Source organism: Mya arenaria, chromosome 3, assembly GCF_026914265.1.
Source record: "Mya arenaria isolate MELC-2E11 chromosome 3, ASM2691426v1".
Taxonomy (NCBI): domain Eukaryota; kingdom Metazoa; phylum Mollusca; class Bivalvia; order Myida; family Myidae; genus Mya; species Mya arenaria.
The window spans coordinates 23,537,135-23,554,012 of record NC_069124.1 but is presented as its reverse complement, the minus strand read 5'-3'; the positions used below and the strand labels follow the sequence as shown (position 1 = coordinate 23,554,012).

Below are 16,878 nucleotides of genomic sequence, written 5' to 3'. Positions count from 1 at the left end.
AGTAATATAAAAAGTTAACGCTTTTGGAATGAATACAACAGTTGCTATGTTTATCATTCATTGAACATTATGCTGGTTGTGCATACTACTTGCGGAAACAAAACTCTACGCGAACTACCTTAACCTTACTGAAAACTATTTCAAAAACAAATGGCTTGGTGCTGTTAATTTTACCATATAGCTATAAGTATCTATCATGTGTGTACGGTACGGATAGAAAAATCCGACCCGAGTGCACGCGCGTAAGCCGGTAACGAGGTCTGCCGAGTTACCGGCCATGCAGCGTGACCGACGGACGGATTTTCCGATCCGGACCGGAAAAACATGATTGAATTTTTTTCTTGCATATTAAAAATTATCAATTTGTGGAAGAATTGAGGTAGAAAACGCGCTTTTGTACATTTTACCAAAAAGCGCGTGAAACGTTGTTTACTGACGTCATAAAGCGCAGTGGGTTTAAATCACTATTGATGTCAAATAGTAACTATTTAAATCGCGTTTTTTACGATTATTCATTATCTATTTTAAATAATTGCACACTTATATAATTGATTGCGCTTAATTGAAATGTAATAATGTACTTTTCATAAACCATACAATAAAAAAAATAAGAAGTAGCGAGTTGTTGCGCATAACTCATCTTACATGGTGGTGTAAGATGCGTTTTTTCAACACTGGTCAAATGACCGGAAACACACGTCCGGTATGCAAGAATACCTCTTTCATAATCGGACATGATAGAAACTTATAGTTATATGGTAAAATTAACAGCACTTAGCCATTTGTTTTCTAAATAGTTTTCAGTAAGGTTAAGGTAGTTCGCGTAGAGTTTTGTTTCCGCAAGTAGTTTGCATAACCAGCATAATGTTTAATGAATGATAAACATAGCAACTGTTGTATTCATTCCAAAAGCGTTTACTTTTTATATTACTTCAAGCGCAAAACATACTCGATAGCGCCACCACTAGGGCAACAGCGCCACCACTTTTATAAATATGTGCATTTTTCCTTTTTAAGAAGTTCTTATCAGTTTTGTTGTGTTCCGGCATAGGTACTATACATAACAGTTATGTTTGCATGCGTGAGAATGTTCTTACGGGGTGTGTAAGTACCGAAATGTACTTGCTATGCAATCAGATCTCAAAATATGCACAAGTCCGATTCGGGAGAAAAGCTCCTGACACCACAGTTTGCACAAATGTTATTGAAACAAAATAGTAACCAGCCTACAGTAGAAGTGTTCTTACACGGTACCACATTCTCCGATTTTCGAAATATGTCCGTTAAATGAAATTATCAAATAAAATATAAATCATACTCTCGTTTGTTCATGTAAACATAGGGCTCAGCTCCACCACGGAAGTGTCGACAGCTCTTTTTTTGCACCACCGTAAAGTGGTGGAGCTGGCGTTTAAAGGCCATGCATAAGAACCATTGATTTCGACATTTATTCATTATTTTTGAAATATTCAAACAATAGTATTAATTGTGGTAAATCTTATCTGGGAGTAAGAGTGCATCTTTAAATGATTGATCAGTGCTAAAAGATTTACTACGATCTACTTTCGTCTCATACGGTAGAAGTTCCGTGTTTTATGTACATCTCTTTCAAATTAATATCGGTTTCCTTCATAAACACCATTGTTTTCGACATTTGTTCTTCCTTTTTGGTATATTAAAACAATTGTTTTAATTGTGGTAAATCTTATCTGGGAGTAAGAGTGCATCTTTAAATAATTTCAAATGTTGTCGAATTTCTAAATCAACAGCCTGTGGCCATGGCCATTATGGGGAGAACTGTAGAGAACAATGCTTTTGCGATAGAAACCTGGACTGTGAAGACGCCACAGGATTCTGTCCGAATGGCATGTGTGCACCCGGCTGGCAAACTTCTAGCTGTAACATAGGTTTGTCATATTAGATGAGTGTTAAATGAGTTTGTAATGAGACATTGTGCAATATTCAATACATTAGCTTATATGCAATTAAAGAAATAAAAACGAGTGCATGAGTAACCACAATCGGGCGATTAATATATGTATATAATATATATTAACAAACCTTGGAATAACGACATTTTGAAATAAGCTCAATCACTTAGCGTATTACCTTCTGTTATATATGAGGGCTTTTATCTAAATTGTGAAGCCTTACATGGTTGAAAGGTAAGATTGTAATAATACTTGCGCAAACCTCATGTACTTGTTATACTAGTGGACTAACCGATTCCTTGAGCGATCACAAACCTGCGTGGTATTGACGATAGTATTGCCACGGACAGAAGAGACCCAAAAAATATCCCTCCGGGAAACACTATATTCTTTTGATTTTGTATGTACATGTGTATCATTTTAGTTGAAACCATTCAGCTTCTATAATAAAGAGCAAAAACAGTACATGATTTTTTGGAGTACTTGAATGCCAAAGTTCCGTCTAATGGAAGACTTTTTTTAAGGAACCTCCCCGGTTTGAATGTGGAAGAGAGAGACCCAAACACAAAATCCTCAAATAATTCCTATTTTATAGCTTAATATTAAGCAAGAGGATGTTTAACATGCTAATGTTTCTTTAGTACGAATGACATTTATCAAATCGAAGGAGATTGCATCAGAAGTTTGGCTCAAACTTATTTAAATTAAACGCAAAACAGTAACAAGATGAGAAACGGTTTCTAGTGTCAACATATTTGACACTATCCATTCATCACAATCTATTGTTGCAACTTTTTGATGATTGCTTCTATTCAATGTAAGGTATTTGTATTTTTTACCTACGAAGTGAATTTAAATATTAATTATTTGATCGCATTTTATTGAGTATCTTTCTGTTTGAGAATGTAACATCACAAAACCCAACAGATTGTTGATTACTTAGTCTGGGACATTTTTACACAAAACATATTGCTTTTCCGTAAAAATGCAAACAAAAGTATGACATGTCTTTTGTAAACTGTTCGTTTATATTTTCTTCACATTTTATTACACCAAAACAAAGGTTTCAAAGGACGTATGTTTGACATTTGACAAAGATAATACCTTTAAACTTATCTCAGAAGAAATTGTAAATCGTCTTAAATTGTTCGCATTCGCAACCCCATTCTTGCACTGTGAAAGGGCCATGTACTGTAAGTAGACATACATATTGAAATTTTATATATTGCTCGTATATATATATATATATATATATATATATATATATATATATATATATAGAGAGAGAGAGAGAGAGAGAGAGAGAGAGAGAGAGAGATTAAATGCGTATATATTAAATGCGTATATATATATGTAAAACCCTTCAAATAGGTTGTTCTTGTGCGTAGCCAATTATGAAATTTCATAGCACGCTATTTTTTGTATATCAATTGAATATTTATACAAGAAAACTACAGAAAAAATACCCGGGAATCGAAAGTTAAAACATTTACCCCTTTAATGGCACAGGGTTACTCCTACGATGGATACATTATGTCGAAACTGATAATCATTATGTTATTATTTTTATCAGCTTGTAACAACGGGACATTTGGACAAGGTTGTAACGGAACCTGCCACTGCAACATAAATTCTAGCTGTGATCGATTCAATGGATTTTGTTCCGATAATTTATGTGCCGCTGGATGGAGTGGAGACAATTGTAGTTTGCGTAAGAACCTATGTTTTTTTTCTTTATTGAATTGAGATTAATTTTACTTATAATTTCGAATTTCCAAATAAAAAAATATTTACCTTGTTTAATGTCCATTATTACCCGAATTGTTTTTCGGCCGTAAGGCCGCTTTAGATCAACTTGACATCCTAAGAAATTCTCAGAAATGAACTGAATAAAATTACGATTTTCATTGGTCATTATGAATTCAAATTAGATCGTTGTAAAATTACGCAAATTAAATAAGGGAGTATCGGAAACGAGCTCGTTAGACCCATCATCGTTTTAAGTTGAGTAATTGTTTTTCCCCGCGAACGATTCTTCCAGTTGAGTAAGACAGATTATTTTTTATGGGATAACAGAACGAGAAAAAAGTAAAGTATATACATTGTCTTCGTACTCGATTGTTTTTGGTGTAATACGGTCCTGCGTTGTTCTCTTTCTTGCGTTTAGACCTACTTTACACAAACGTCATTTCGTGATATACTTAAGTGCTGACCAACTAGCTGACAATCTAGAAATAAATGGATACTGTCGACCAATTGCTAGCCACAGATAAAAGAAGAAATTCTTACTAGTGAAATGAAAATAGTATGAAGAGTTATTTCATGTTTCAATATGTACGATAAGTTTGTTAAAAATCGAGGTCAATCATAGTAGTTTTATATATTGACGCCCTGTAATAATTCTAATAATACAGCACATGACGTTTTGTTAACTTTTTTCGGTATTGAAAAATAACACGTGTCCATCACAATACCCTGTAATACTGTCTATGGTCATGATATTCCTTTCAAAACGCTGAACTGACTCAGCATTTATAAAACAAGAACTTTACCGGAAACATTCTCAATTACATGTCGAATATTCATTCCATTCTGACACTAGTCATTCCGCTGGTATACCACGGTCGAGTATCATTTTTGTTTAAAAAGATTATTTTTGTTATATTTGTTGGCTATGTATTTTCAAAGTATAATGATTGATGTTATTTCTCCTACAGTAAATAACTATTTGTTTCACGTTCGAGTTATAGTTACATTGGAATTTTACCATAGTATATACACTGCCAAACGATTAATGAATTCATTTAAGCTTGTGGACACCAGCTGTTTGGACAGAACTGTAGCTCTTCTTGTCATTGTGCTAATGATACCGACTGCAAAAAATCTGACGGTATATGCCCAGAGCGTGGCGTTTGTGAGGATGGCTGGGAAAACGACAAATGTGATAAAGGTTTGCAAACGCCTTGTTGAATATAATTTCAGTTTCATCGTACTACAAGTGTGCATTGCGTCAACAATCTATATACAAAAACAGGATTATTCCAATCAAACCATATCAAATGATCAATGTCGGTTTTGATTCAAAATAATGATTTCCTTTGCTTTATTTCATACCCGTATAGTATTGTTCAAACAATTCGTAAACGTTCATTTACAAACGTACGTGCATTATAAGTTCCAATATGTTAATCGTTTAATATAATATTTGTTTCCTTGTTCATAATAATCATAATAATTAAGTTGCTAGATTGTAAACGCACATGTACAACAATGCCATTTGACAGAACGTAAAAGTTTGTTTGACGCCAAAACTATTTTCTACAGGCGTTTATTGCTGCTATTTATATCCATTACATTTGATTGTATATGCATTTCTAAAGAAGTTAACTATACTTGTCTCGTTGCCTTTGAGAGCACTTGATAGATGCATGGCTATTTCTAAATCGTATATTAAACATAAAGTTAAAAAGATACCCTGATATTTGAAAACTTTCCATGATCCCCATAAAAAGTGGTGCGGTTAATAACTTACAACAATTAGTCAGTCTTCGAAGATTGTCCACACCTGGGAGGAATGCCACTGTTTTAACGAATCGTCACGCAGCCAAATTGATGTAAAATGTCAAGTTAATAAATTCGACCCAAGTTGGAAAGGGATGAACAGCAGTGAAATTTAATTTCTACGATGCGTTTCCTGTCAAATCATGTGTATATTTCATTTTACCTAGACGTTCAACGAAGAAAATATAAATACTGAATTATTTACACTACGAACGAAATACAAAAACATAAAACGCATCTTAAAAATATAATAAGCACTTTAGAAAAGAGTAAACAAGTAGGACGTATTTTTTTTAGTTAAACGGTTAGAAATTGACTCGATAACATATGTATTAATACTGTGAAACATTTTCAGAATGTGAATAATTTAAGAACATACGGTCTAAGTTGCCGCAGGCCATGTCATTGCAACTACATCTGAAATTGAAATAATTTCTTGGTACTTGTCTAGTATGTTTACCTTGTTGGCATGACAATTCTTGCGATCCGAGTACGTAAGAAAAACCGCATAATGAATGAGACAGTTTTGATAGGGATCACACTGTTAATTCCATTTTATTACGTGATGTTGCTACAACAAACAATGTACATATGTATCTTTGAATAGAAATCCTTTGCAGTTGAAGATATAGCGCAAACATGGAATTTCGAATAACTTTAGTATTTAGCGTTTTCTAGTAATTATAGACATTATAGGATTCTTAAAAAAATGTGACCACGGGTTTGGAGAAAACTGCTCTCAAAACTGTCATTTATTTAATGAAGGCGACTAAAACTCTATAAATGAATCATCTGGCAACAATCGATACATTTAATATTCAACTCAATAGTGGATAACGATTAAACCCTAGCGAACATTAGATATATTTTAATTTAATTCTCTTTTGAAGACCCTAACCACGGATCATTTGGACAAAAAAATTCTCAAAACTGTCATTGTTATGATGATGACTGTAATCCAATGGAATATGTAGCGAGGAAAATAGTTATCCTGATTATCAAAGGAAGTATGGTAGTTAAACGTGTAAACGGCTAATTGTGTAGGTACACCTGTTAATGTGCAAATCAAACGTCATTGCAGTAACAGTGTGTCACACAAAAAACCTACGTGTATCGGAACCTTACCCACTTTGTTGTATTTAAGTTTTCCTTTCTCCCACTCTCCATAAGCCATGTTGATGTAAATTAAATATTTACGTTAATTGCACTTTTTTTCCATACCAAGCAGTCATGCATATATGCTTCCTGTTGCTTATGCTCTAATTATTCTGTGCTTGCCTGTATTTAATCTCCATATTTAAAATGTAAATTAGTATCCATAATCTGACTTTACCTTTTCCACATCTGTCTATGGCGATGTCAATCTGCAGACAAAATCGTTCATAAATTATCGCAATGCATTTATACGATTATAAGTTTTCTTAAACTATATTAATGACAATATGTTTGTTTAAACTTAAGCTTTTGGAGTATGCTTGTTATATCATAAAAGAATGCTCATAATGCTTAAGTACTACATTCTCAGTTAGACCTTAAAACAGAGAACATCTTTATGAGTATTGTTGAAATTGCGTATATGAATTTTATTTGTATCCTTTGACTTTAAGAATGCGGGGTTAAACACTTTGGGAAGAACTGTCTCGAAACGTGCCATTGTGAGGAGTGTCATCATATAAACGGGTCCTGCTCATACTTCCTTAAACAATGTGACTCGGGATACCAAGGGGATTCCTGCACTGAAAGTACTTATGTCACATCCTCATCAAGCAATGATTTATTTTCCTAAATTTCATATGGTTGTGTTATAAATCTTCATTTTTGTCACTGTCATTTGATAAGCACATTCACAGATTCACATACTAGTATGACAAATTGCACGAGCGACTTGTTCAATATAAATGAACCAATCATGAACAGCATACATAAGACGATCTTCATAGGGAGCGTCTATATAGATAGATGCCTTGGATATACATGATTTAATACTGTTTTCATTTGTTGGCGTAATTGTTTTTCATATCTCTCGAAGTTCTGAACAAATCTTGAATAATAATAATAACAATAATAATTATAATAATAATAATAATGTTGCTTTGTTTTTAAAGTAGATGTGTATATATAAACTATAACTTTGCAGAACTTACAGAATCAAAAACACCAGTTGGTGGCATTGTAGGAGGTTTATTGGCAGTCTTAGTAGCTGTAGCAGTTGCTATCGGGGTCTTCGTTGTTATAAGGAGACGGTAATTCACCTTTATCAAGTACGAGTTTAGGACATTGTTGCAGGTCGTTGGAAGCGAAATGGCAAATTTGTACAATGTATAATAAACACCTTTGATGTTGCATTTGGTAAAGAAACCTTTCAAACGTACTTGAATCTGCTGCATGGTTATTTACAGTATAAACGCAGAACAATTTCCGATTAAATATATTATAAATGTATCTTTATCGAGAAACTTTGACAATATATTGATACTAGAAAATGTTGCATCATTGTATAAAATCAAAATCGTATTACATTATATATTACAGAAAGCTGAAAACAGACAAGCCTGCCAAAGACTTCTCAAATAAACCACCGGTGAGATCAAATCGGGGCAAACGTGATGCATTTCAAATGGGGAATAATGCTTCCAACAACCCTGCCTATTCTAACAACGGTATGTATTTATTACGATATTGGCACATTTGGGCTGTTTTACAAAAATACTGATCCCGAATAGTTTTCTCCTATGTAAATGTGTATACGTAATATCACATCAAAATGCCAAGCCACGATAAGCTGTTTTCAATCTGAAGATGATATAAGGCTAATTGAACCATACAAATAAACAAAGAAAACTCATTATGCGCAATAAATGTTTGAAATTTGTCAAACTACCGCTGAACTGAAATCATAAAACAACGTTTTGTGAAAGGTTTCTTAATTAAAAAACAAAGTGTATGGATATTGTACTTATATTGTTTTGCCTAGGCCACTCCTAGTTTACAATTCATCCTGCAAAATTATTTTCAAATTTCCTCAAGCATCTCAAGGTAAATATAAGGACAAGTCAAACCACAAGTAATTTTGAACCAAAGATCCTTAAGTTTACCTTTAACTTCGATGTACTGACATGATGCTTTACTGTGCAATGCTTTACACAACAGCTTTCTACGGTAATGTGTGCTAAGTTATTATAAAACGACGCATTGCATGGTAATTGCTATAGACCGGTCAAACAAAATACAAGGAGTTCTGACAAATGACTCTTTACTATGGCGTTTGAGGTGGTACAGACAATTGTCTTGATTTGACATGGTGAACATTTCCACCAAGTTATAAAATCCCCTATATGTATGGCCAAATTACACCCTGGACTAGCCAAATCTCAGTCTATTTTGTCAAACGATCCATTGGTTCCACCTTGACGCAACATACATTCGTCGTGTACACGACACACAGTTTGGTCATGGTAAACATGTTAACAAGTTTATTTCAAAATATTTAAATGCTTGACCAAGTTTCAGCCCGGATATATCATAGTTCAGTTTAAACTTATTTATGTTACGAGTCTGAAAAAAATATTATAACAGTATTATATTAATCATTCTCCACTGCACAATGTTATGCGAGTTTGTGTTCTTTTTCAATTTATATAAAGTCGTAAGCACCATTTTATACAATTCAGAAGCCGCAAAAGAGAGCGATTACTACAGTTATTACGACAGCGCTCCAGGTATTAAAATTCATGAATTGTGGAGTTACGTTAGAGAAAAAATGAAAAATAATCGGAAGCATCTTTATGAGGAGTTTGCGGTAAGTTATTGTATTGAGCATTATATCTCTATAATTAACCAATTTGAAACTGCAAGATAGAGGCCTCTGATCAATCATCTACCTTTGATCATGTTTGATGTCACAAATGCTAAACTTAAAACAACAGAAGTCAAATAAGACATCAGAGAAATATCGTTACTTTGTTAAATCTGCATTTCAGCAATTTGTCTCAATTTGTGAAGGGAAAGCATTTAAAAATAACATTATATAGTTGTTCTTGAATAATTCGACATTTCCCGTTAATTACAGACATTGCCAACTGGACTTGTCCATAAACACGAAGTCGCAGCCGAAGAAAGGTACAAGGGCAAAAACAGATATAAGGAAATGTATGCATGTAAGCCACAGCCACAATTGTCTTTTTATATACAGCTACAGAAAATGCGTTCTTTTAATACATGATACGTTCTATTATTATTTTAATCCAATTTATGCAACGGCATTTAAATAATGCCAATGCGCTATCAATCATTCCCTATTTATTTTATACATATTGGCAATTACCGGTAATTTAATAACAAAAAAACACACACAGAAAGAAAGATACAGATATATATTAATGGTTGGTTGCATTTGATTCATGTGCAAATGCTGTATAAAAGGAGATTTCTGTGGAGCACTTCACATATAGGAAGCTTGCGATGCATGCTGCGATTATTCAGCACACACATACACACACACAAACTGGGACAAAATCTTAATATGCAATGTAAACAACATTTGAATCAACAGCAAACGTGATTATACAGTTGAAGTATAGTTGTTCTTTAAATTTGGCTTTCATTTTAATAAAACCATAGGTTGCTTTTTCATTTAGTAACCAAAGTCTTATTGTATTATTCATATATCATATACTACTTCATGTTTTACTGTTTTCCTTTATTCTGTCTATGTCAACATAAAAGCTCTATAACCATGTTTTCAGACGATCATTCACGTGTACCACTTGAAAAAGCGAAGCCAGACGATCCAGACTATGTAAATGCTTGTTTCGTCGATGTAAGTATCTTTTAATGAACATTTTATCCGAACATCAGTTTTTTAATTAAGTAGATATAAACTAATCGTTTAGGAATCCCATGTTGCTAGTTACGTAAGTTATTTTTTTTGATAAATGTCACGTTATGTTATTATGTGACTCACAGTTCCTTGTTTGTTTGCAGGGTTATGAGAAAGTAAAGAAGTTCATTGCATCACAAGGTTGGTAACTTATGTTTTCTTGCAATCAGAGCTGAGACTGTCTCATTGGTTTTATACACCTTTATACATAAGTTTTGTATCTGTTTCTCAATATGTGATGTCATCCCACCAAAACTTCGTTGTCCTTGCTTTAGGTCCGACGAAAAACATGATAGATGAATTTTGGCAGATGGTTTGGCAACAGAAGGCTGACAAAATTGTGATGCTGACAAATCTAATTGAAATGGCATCGGTATTTGTGTTTTCGTACCTATCAGAAGCGTTTAGCTTACAGTGATTTGGTGTTTGAAGCGAATCAATGTATCAACATTAAGTCTTGTTTGTAATTGACATATATTAAGAATTCGAAAATATTGAATATGGAATACTAAATGACTCGTTTAATCTACTGTATAATATTTTCTGTTTTCAAAATTGTATTTTAAAATTAATTTGAACAGAACTCGCTTTGTATAAGAGAGAATGGAGTTTTCAGAATAATAAATGAAACACAGCTTTTATTAACGTCAATTAAGCTTCTCCATTATAACTACAGATAAAGTGCATACAATACTGGCCAGAGAAAGGTGAACCTTGCTCATACGGCGGCATAACTATATCATACATCAACACGAAAGAATTTCCAGACTACAATATACGAACATGGGAAGCCGTGCAGGTACACTGACTGTTGGAATTGAGTAATACTCCATGAGTGCAAGATCAACTGATAAAATAACCTTTATTGTTTTATTTGTTAGCCTAAAAATACAAAGAAAATAAATGTCATATTGATTTCTTTCATCTACAAAGATCAGGGTTATTTCAAACATTCCTAGTAATGGTACATCACTGTTGACAAACATGACTAATGACTTTTCTGTAAATGCATGTTAACCTCATACAATAACAATTTCGTTTTGAAAATCGGCGCAAATGAGTATTGTGTAGCCTTGGATAATTCAGGAAGATTATTTCTTTTTAGACTGGCAGTAAACCACGTCGAATACGCCAGTTCCATTTCAAAACCTGGCCTGACAAGGACGTTCCAGACAGTGCTTGGTGCCTCGTCGATTTCTGGAAATCTGTTGACACTAACTGTTCAGCAAATGGATCACCGATTATTGTGCACTGCAGGTTAGGTTATTAGATTAGGTTTGTTATAAACATCATGTACAGCTGCTTACAAAGTGACATGATAAAGTCTTATCTTTAGTTATCTCTGAAGTCAAAACATTTTCCAATGGTGTTATCATATTCATCTCAAAATAGTGTCAATTATTGTTAAGTTATGTCAATACAATGTTCCTATTATTAATCACACATTAAACACATATATTGAAACCATTTGTTGCTACTACTTTGAACAACTTAGCATTAAATGCTTGACAGTGCTGGAGTTGGTCGGACAGGAACATTTATTGCCCTTGACAACCTGATATACCAGGCAAAAGAAGAAAAGTGTGTTCGACCTCTTCAAATGGTTCAGACACTGCGCAGACAAAGGGTGAACATGGTACAGACAAAGGTGAGCTACCTTTATCACTGGACTTTATATTTTTATAACAATGGCGAAATATAACACCTTTTTTCCAACACTGACGCTTATATATATTAAGTGCTTGAACAATTGAATTATGTGATACTATATTCATGACATAAGTAGTTTGAAATTATTCAGCAGATGTATGCAATATACCCATTTATACATATTGTATAGGAACAGTACGTGTACCTTCACGAGGCCGTAGCAGAGGCTTTACTGATCGGCACACATCACGTCTACTCCAAGCAGTTTGATAGTTTCTACAAGCACATGGTCACCAAAGAACCCGGGTCGCCGAGGACGAGAGTTGAAGAACAGTTCGACGTAAGTTACAAAACTGTTAGGTATGACCATCTCGAAAAAGATAGATATTTAAATATTAATTAAAAATTCACCTAAAATGATGTACGCCTTATCAATTCTCATCGAATATAAAACCGTTTAATCTGATACTAGTGAGGGCTGGTGACTTTCTTCACTTAGTATACCATGTATTTTATGCTTCTTGTTCGAGATCTACATTAAGTTTTGTTTCCCTTAATTATTCTAAAGGAATGCCATGAGTAATTGACAACGCATTGGTATTTTATTAGACAAACTGAAACTGGCAGTTATGTATTGTTGATACCATCCAAGTTTTTAATCGCTTTACAGCTGATTGAAAATGGGATCACAGAAGAGACGGTACAGGAAAGTGGTCATGAATATGGAAACATGGAATCCCTGCAATCTGAAAGTAATTATGTTAAGCGATTAGATACTGGACTGAATTTTGCTATATAATTACTTTCCTATTATTTCTAACATTATATGTGATGTCAACATATGATAACTCCTGATATTACTAGAATTATTTGTTGTATTCTCTATCTTTAGTAGATGCCTATCGCCCTAAACTGAAAAACAGAGGATCTAACATTGTCCAAAGACTTGGAACAATTTTCTTACCGGTGAGTGAAAACTACTGAAAATTATTGCACGGCATTTACGTGATTAACAAGTTGTGTTTTTGTCTGTATTTATACTTTTTTATTAAGTCAACGTTTCTTATTATAATGATAAGACCCCTTTGTATCACAACACATGCTATACGTTTAGAATACTTAATTATACTGAATCAATAAGCAATAAGGCGAACGGGTTGTTAAAACGCACATCAATGAACATCAATGCGCGCTAACTATTTGTAAATGTAAATTTACTACAAGATCACCTTGTTGATATTTCTGATGTAGCTGCTATACATATCATTGTCCACCACTTAGTTGGAATAAGTGTCAATGGTATAGTTTGGAACAAACATGTTGAGAGACATATACTGTAATTAGTTTTACTGACATGAATATATATTAGAAGAAGACCGCCCTAGGTAACTACCTCCTTTGTCTAAAAAAAGCATGCAATTAATTCAAGTTAGAGTGCCCCGATATGCCTACAGTCAAACCCAATTGGCTCAAACACTCAGGGACCGATGAAATTACCTCAAACCTCGGAAATACTGAGCCAAGCGGGAGTGCATTACTTTAGTATAAAGAAATCGGTCTCTTACATCCATATTGAGCAATCGAGGAATTCGAGCCCTTTAGGTTTGAATCAACGGTGTTCGACTCTAAATATACGGCTTGTTTGAAATATATGTTCGTATGGTTACCTTTATAGAACTACGCGAATAAAAACACGTTCCTGATGGGCATGTCGCCGACAGAAAATACGCTGGAAGAGTTCTGGTCCTTGATTGAGGAACAACACATCACCACCGTAATTATGGTGACGTCGCAATCAAATGCCGCGTACAAGGTTGTTAAATTATTTCAGTTGCCATTAATGTAATACAACAGGCTTTTCGATGGAAGGGGACGTTTTACCCAAGCGACTATTTATCGTTTAGTTTATTTGCCATACTGTTAGAATAGCGTTGTGTACTAGTGTGATTAATTGCGATACGTCACTTGTGTTCGTTCGTAAAAACACAGCATGATACACATATTTCAAAATTAAAATATTAACACACAAGCATCCATCACTTAAGATTGTTAGCACTATTGATATTATATTTAAACATTTTTAAGACTTGCCAATACCTTGGAAGCAGTGACGGAAGACAAATCGGCAAGTTTAAAGTCAACTGTATCCATGAAAAGCAGAACAAATCTTTCCAAGAGAAGTGCTTTTCATTCAAGGACGTTAACCATGAGGTGAATTATATGACAGACTAACAAAGAGTTTTTTTTATATATATATTACTTGTTGTAATGAAACTTTGCAATGATACATTGTCGGTTTGCTCATATAACGTGTAATTATGATAAAACTACATTTTGGCATACCAGTACGTTCATTCAACGAAATACCATACCGTGGTGACAAAAAAACAACATGCGTTTGCACATAATGACACGCTCATTTGACAATATCACATATTATTTAGACAAGATTGCATACATGGTTCACATAATACGAGTAGTACACACCATTGACAATTTAATATCAACTTTTAAGATGACAACACTATTTTTTGACATTTTAACGATCAGTTCGAACAAGATCGCAATATACTTTGGCAAGTTAGACATCGTTGCAAATTTAGATAATATAACATTGTAACTGGAAAAGATGGTGTTCGCTACTTTTATCAAAACATATTTCTGTTGGGCAGGATAACAAGTAGAATATAGAAGAGAAGTGAGTATTTTGACAGGTCAACACGTCCGATTGACAAGATAGCACACTATGAAGACAAGTTTACACGTTCTTTTACACAAAACAACAACTACAGTTTATATAATATAACAACATATTAAGAGGATAGCATATATGTAAGAATATAATTGCGGCATTGATTTTATTATCGGGGTATGAACGCAGTTGGGGTTACTAAAGTGTGTGGAGTCCCAATTGCGTTCATATCCCCTGATAATGACATCAATCCCGCAATTCATTACATATATTAACAAGAATTCTTCATTATTTAATTCAATAATTGTTGAAACAATACTTCATTTTATATATAAATTATCAATTGAAGTCACAATTACGTGGTAAAATATCAACCACTTGAAATCACTTTTAAAAGTAAAATTGAATCAATAATGACACCAATACATTTCACATATCATAAATTAACATTTTTTGAAATGTTGATTATTTCAAACGGGACTTGCTGACACAATACAAACATGGTGAACAAATCCCATGTATATTGAAATACGGTGATTTGTGCTCCGAAATTGCCGACAGGAATATAAGTTGAGGTGTAAATACAGACTTATCAACATATCATTTCTACAAGATGGCATAGCAGTTAGTAATATATAATACTTAATTGAGCAAATATAATAACTATTTAACACGATAGGACGTTCAATGAACAAAACGGCTTGAAATTTCAGAGCGTAAGACAGGTTCGGCATTTCATAGTAACACATACCTTATGTAGAGTTAAAATTCAAAAAGTTACTCGAACTATTAATTATTTAATTTAAAGAAATATTTATGTATTTAAAAGAAATTTATGGAAGAAATAACAAAGAATTCAAATTAGGTAAGAGAAAGATTCATATTGTAATTTTCATCACACCAATTATTTTGTTAGCCTAAATAATACACGATACAGCCTACCAAATAAACCAATATTAAAACGGACCCTGTTATTCTCTCTTCCATCTTTTGAACATTTAAGTATGAGGATTATCTAACGACAATTCGCCAGTTTGAGTTTTTGGCCTGGCGGGATAGCGAGGACACGCCTATGGCGGTACAACCTATGCTGGACATTTTGGATGCAGTCAACAGGTGGCAGCCTCACCTCGGCGAGACTAGACCCATCCTCATACATTGCGAGTAAGATCAGGAAACTATTTTTTTACTTCAAAACTATTTCTTTAGCATAAATTCGATTTAATTGTTTATACACGGAAACGTTGAACATTCATATTTTAGGTAAATATAAAGTTAGAGAACAAACTTGAAACGCAAATAATACTTGTATTGCATTGTTTAATTTTCAGAAAGGTAAACTGTTTGCAAGCCAAACAGCTTACATACCTCAATTGGGTGAACAATTATCCGCATTTAATGGTATAGGCGGTATGCGTAAACGTGGATGCCATGTGTGCATGTTTGGTGCTCAATTAGAAGCATTCCATAACACAAATCTATTATTCTGATTTTACAGATCAGGATATCGTCGCAGTGGGGTTGTAGCTGTACTTCTGAATGAAGTTCATCGGGTTCAAGACAACAAGGGCCAGATAAACATCGTGGACAGCGTGAAGACCATGAAACAACGCAATAAAGATATTGTGCAGAACCCGGTAGGTTTGGCATACGAAGTGTTCACAAATAAACTTATACCCAGGACACTATATGGTAATAAAATAAAAAAGTTTTTCGACCTTCCCTGATTTACCGACTAAAAAGTTGCTAACGCCTTTTAAGATACAGACACAATTTTCGTGACGTCACTTCGGTATTTATCAAATATCAATCATGTTTAATTAAAGGACGAACTTACAAACCAATTCAGTTTAATACTTTATTTGTTTAAGAACCTTTCTAACTGTGCAGTAAAACATTTGGTTTGCCTACCCAAGGGTCACTACTGAGGTATGAATTTATATCAATTTCCTGTTTTGCAGACTCAACTTCGATACATCTACGACGTAATGCAAGAACATGTCAAACAGATCGGTGTTTATCAGAATTTGTAGGCCATGGCAGAATAGTGTTTACCCATTTCTACAGACTGTGTCACATTTATTATATCAAATGACGGTTTACATTTAATAGTTATGCATGGTTTAAATGACACCTGGTATACGTTGGTTGTTATTACTCTTATT

At 33.8% G+C, this 16,878-nt stretch overlaps 1 protein-coding gene across 1 annotated transcript; it reads left to right on the top strand.

Annotated features, from left to right (window-relative positions):
- Positions 1-8,029: 8,029 nt before the first annotated feature.
- On the top strand, positions 8,030-16,878 carry LOC128227387 (receptor-type tyrosine-protein phosphatase alpha-like). Its single transcript, XM_052937887.1, has 17 exons — positions 8,030-8,152; positions 9,164-9,291; positions 9,562-9,649; positions 10,238-10,311; positions 10,476-10,512; positions 10,647-10,744; positions 11,048-11,170; positions 11,477-11,628; positions 11,884-12,019; positions 12,212-12,361; positions 12,692-12,773; positions 12,914-12,987; positions 13,697-13,834; positions 14,107-14,232; positions 15,717-15,877; positions 16,212-16,350; positions 16,675-16,878. Exons 1-17 carry the CDS (start codon positions 8,110-8,112, stop codon positions 16,744-16,746), a joined length of 1,821 nt encoding a protein of 606 aa, XP_052793847.1. The 5' UTR covers positions 8,030-8,109; the 3' UTR covers positions 16,747-16,878.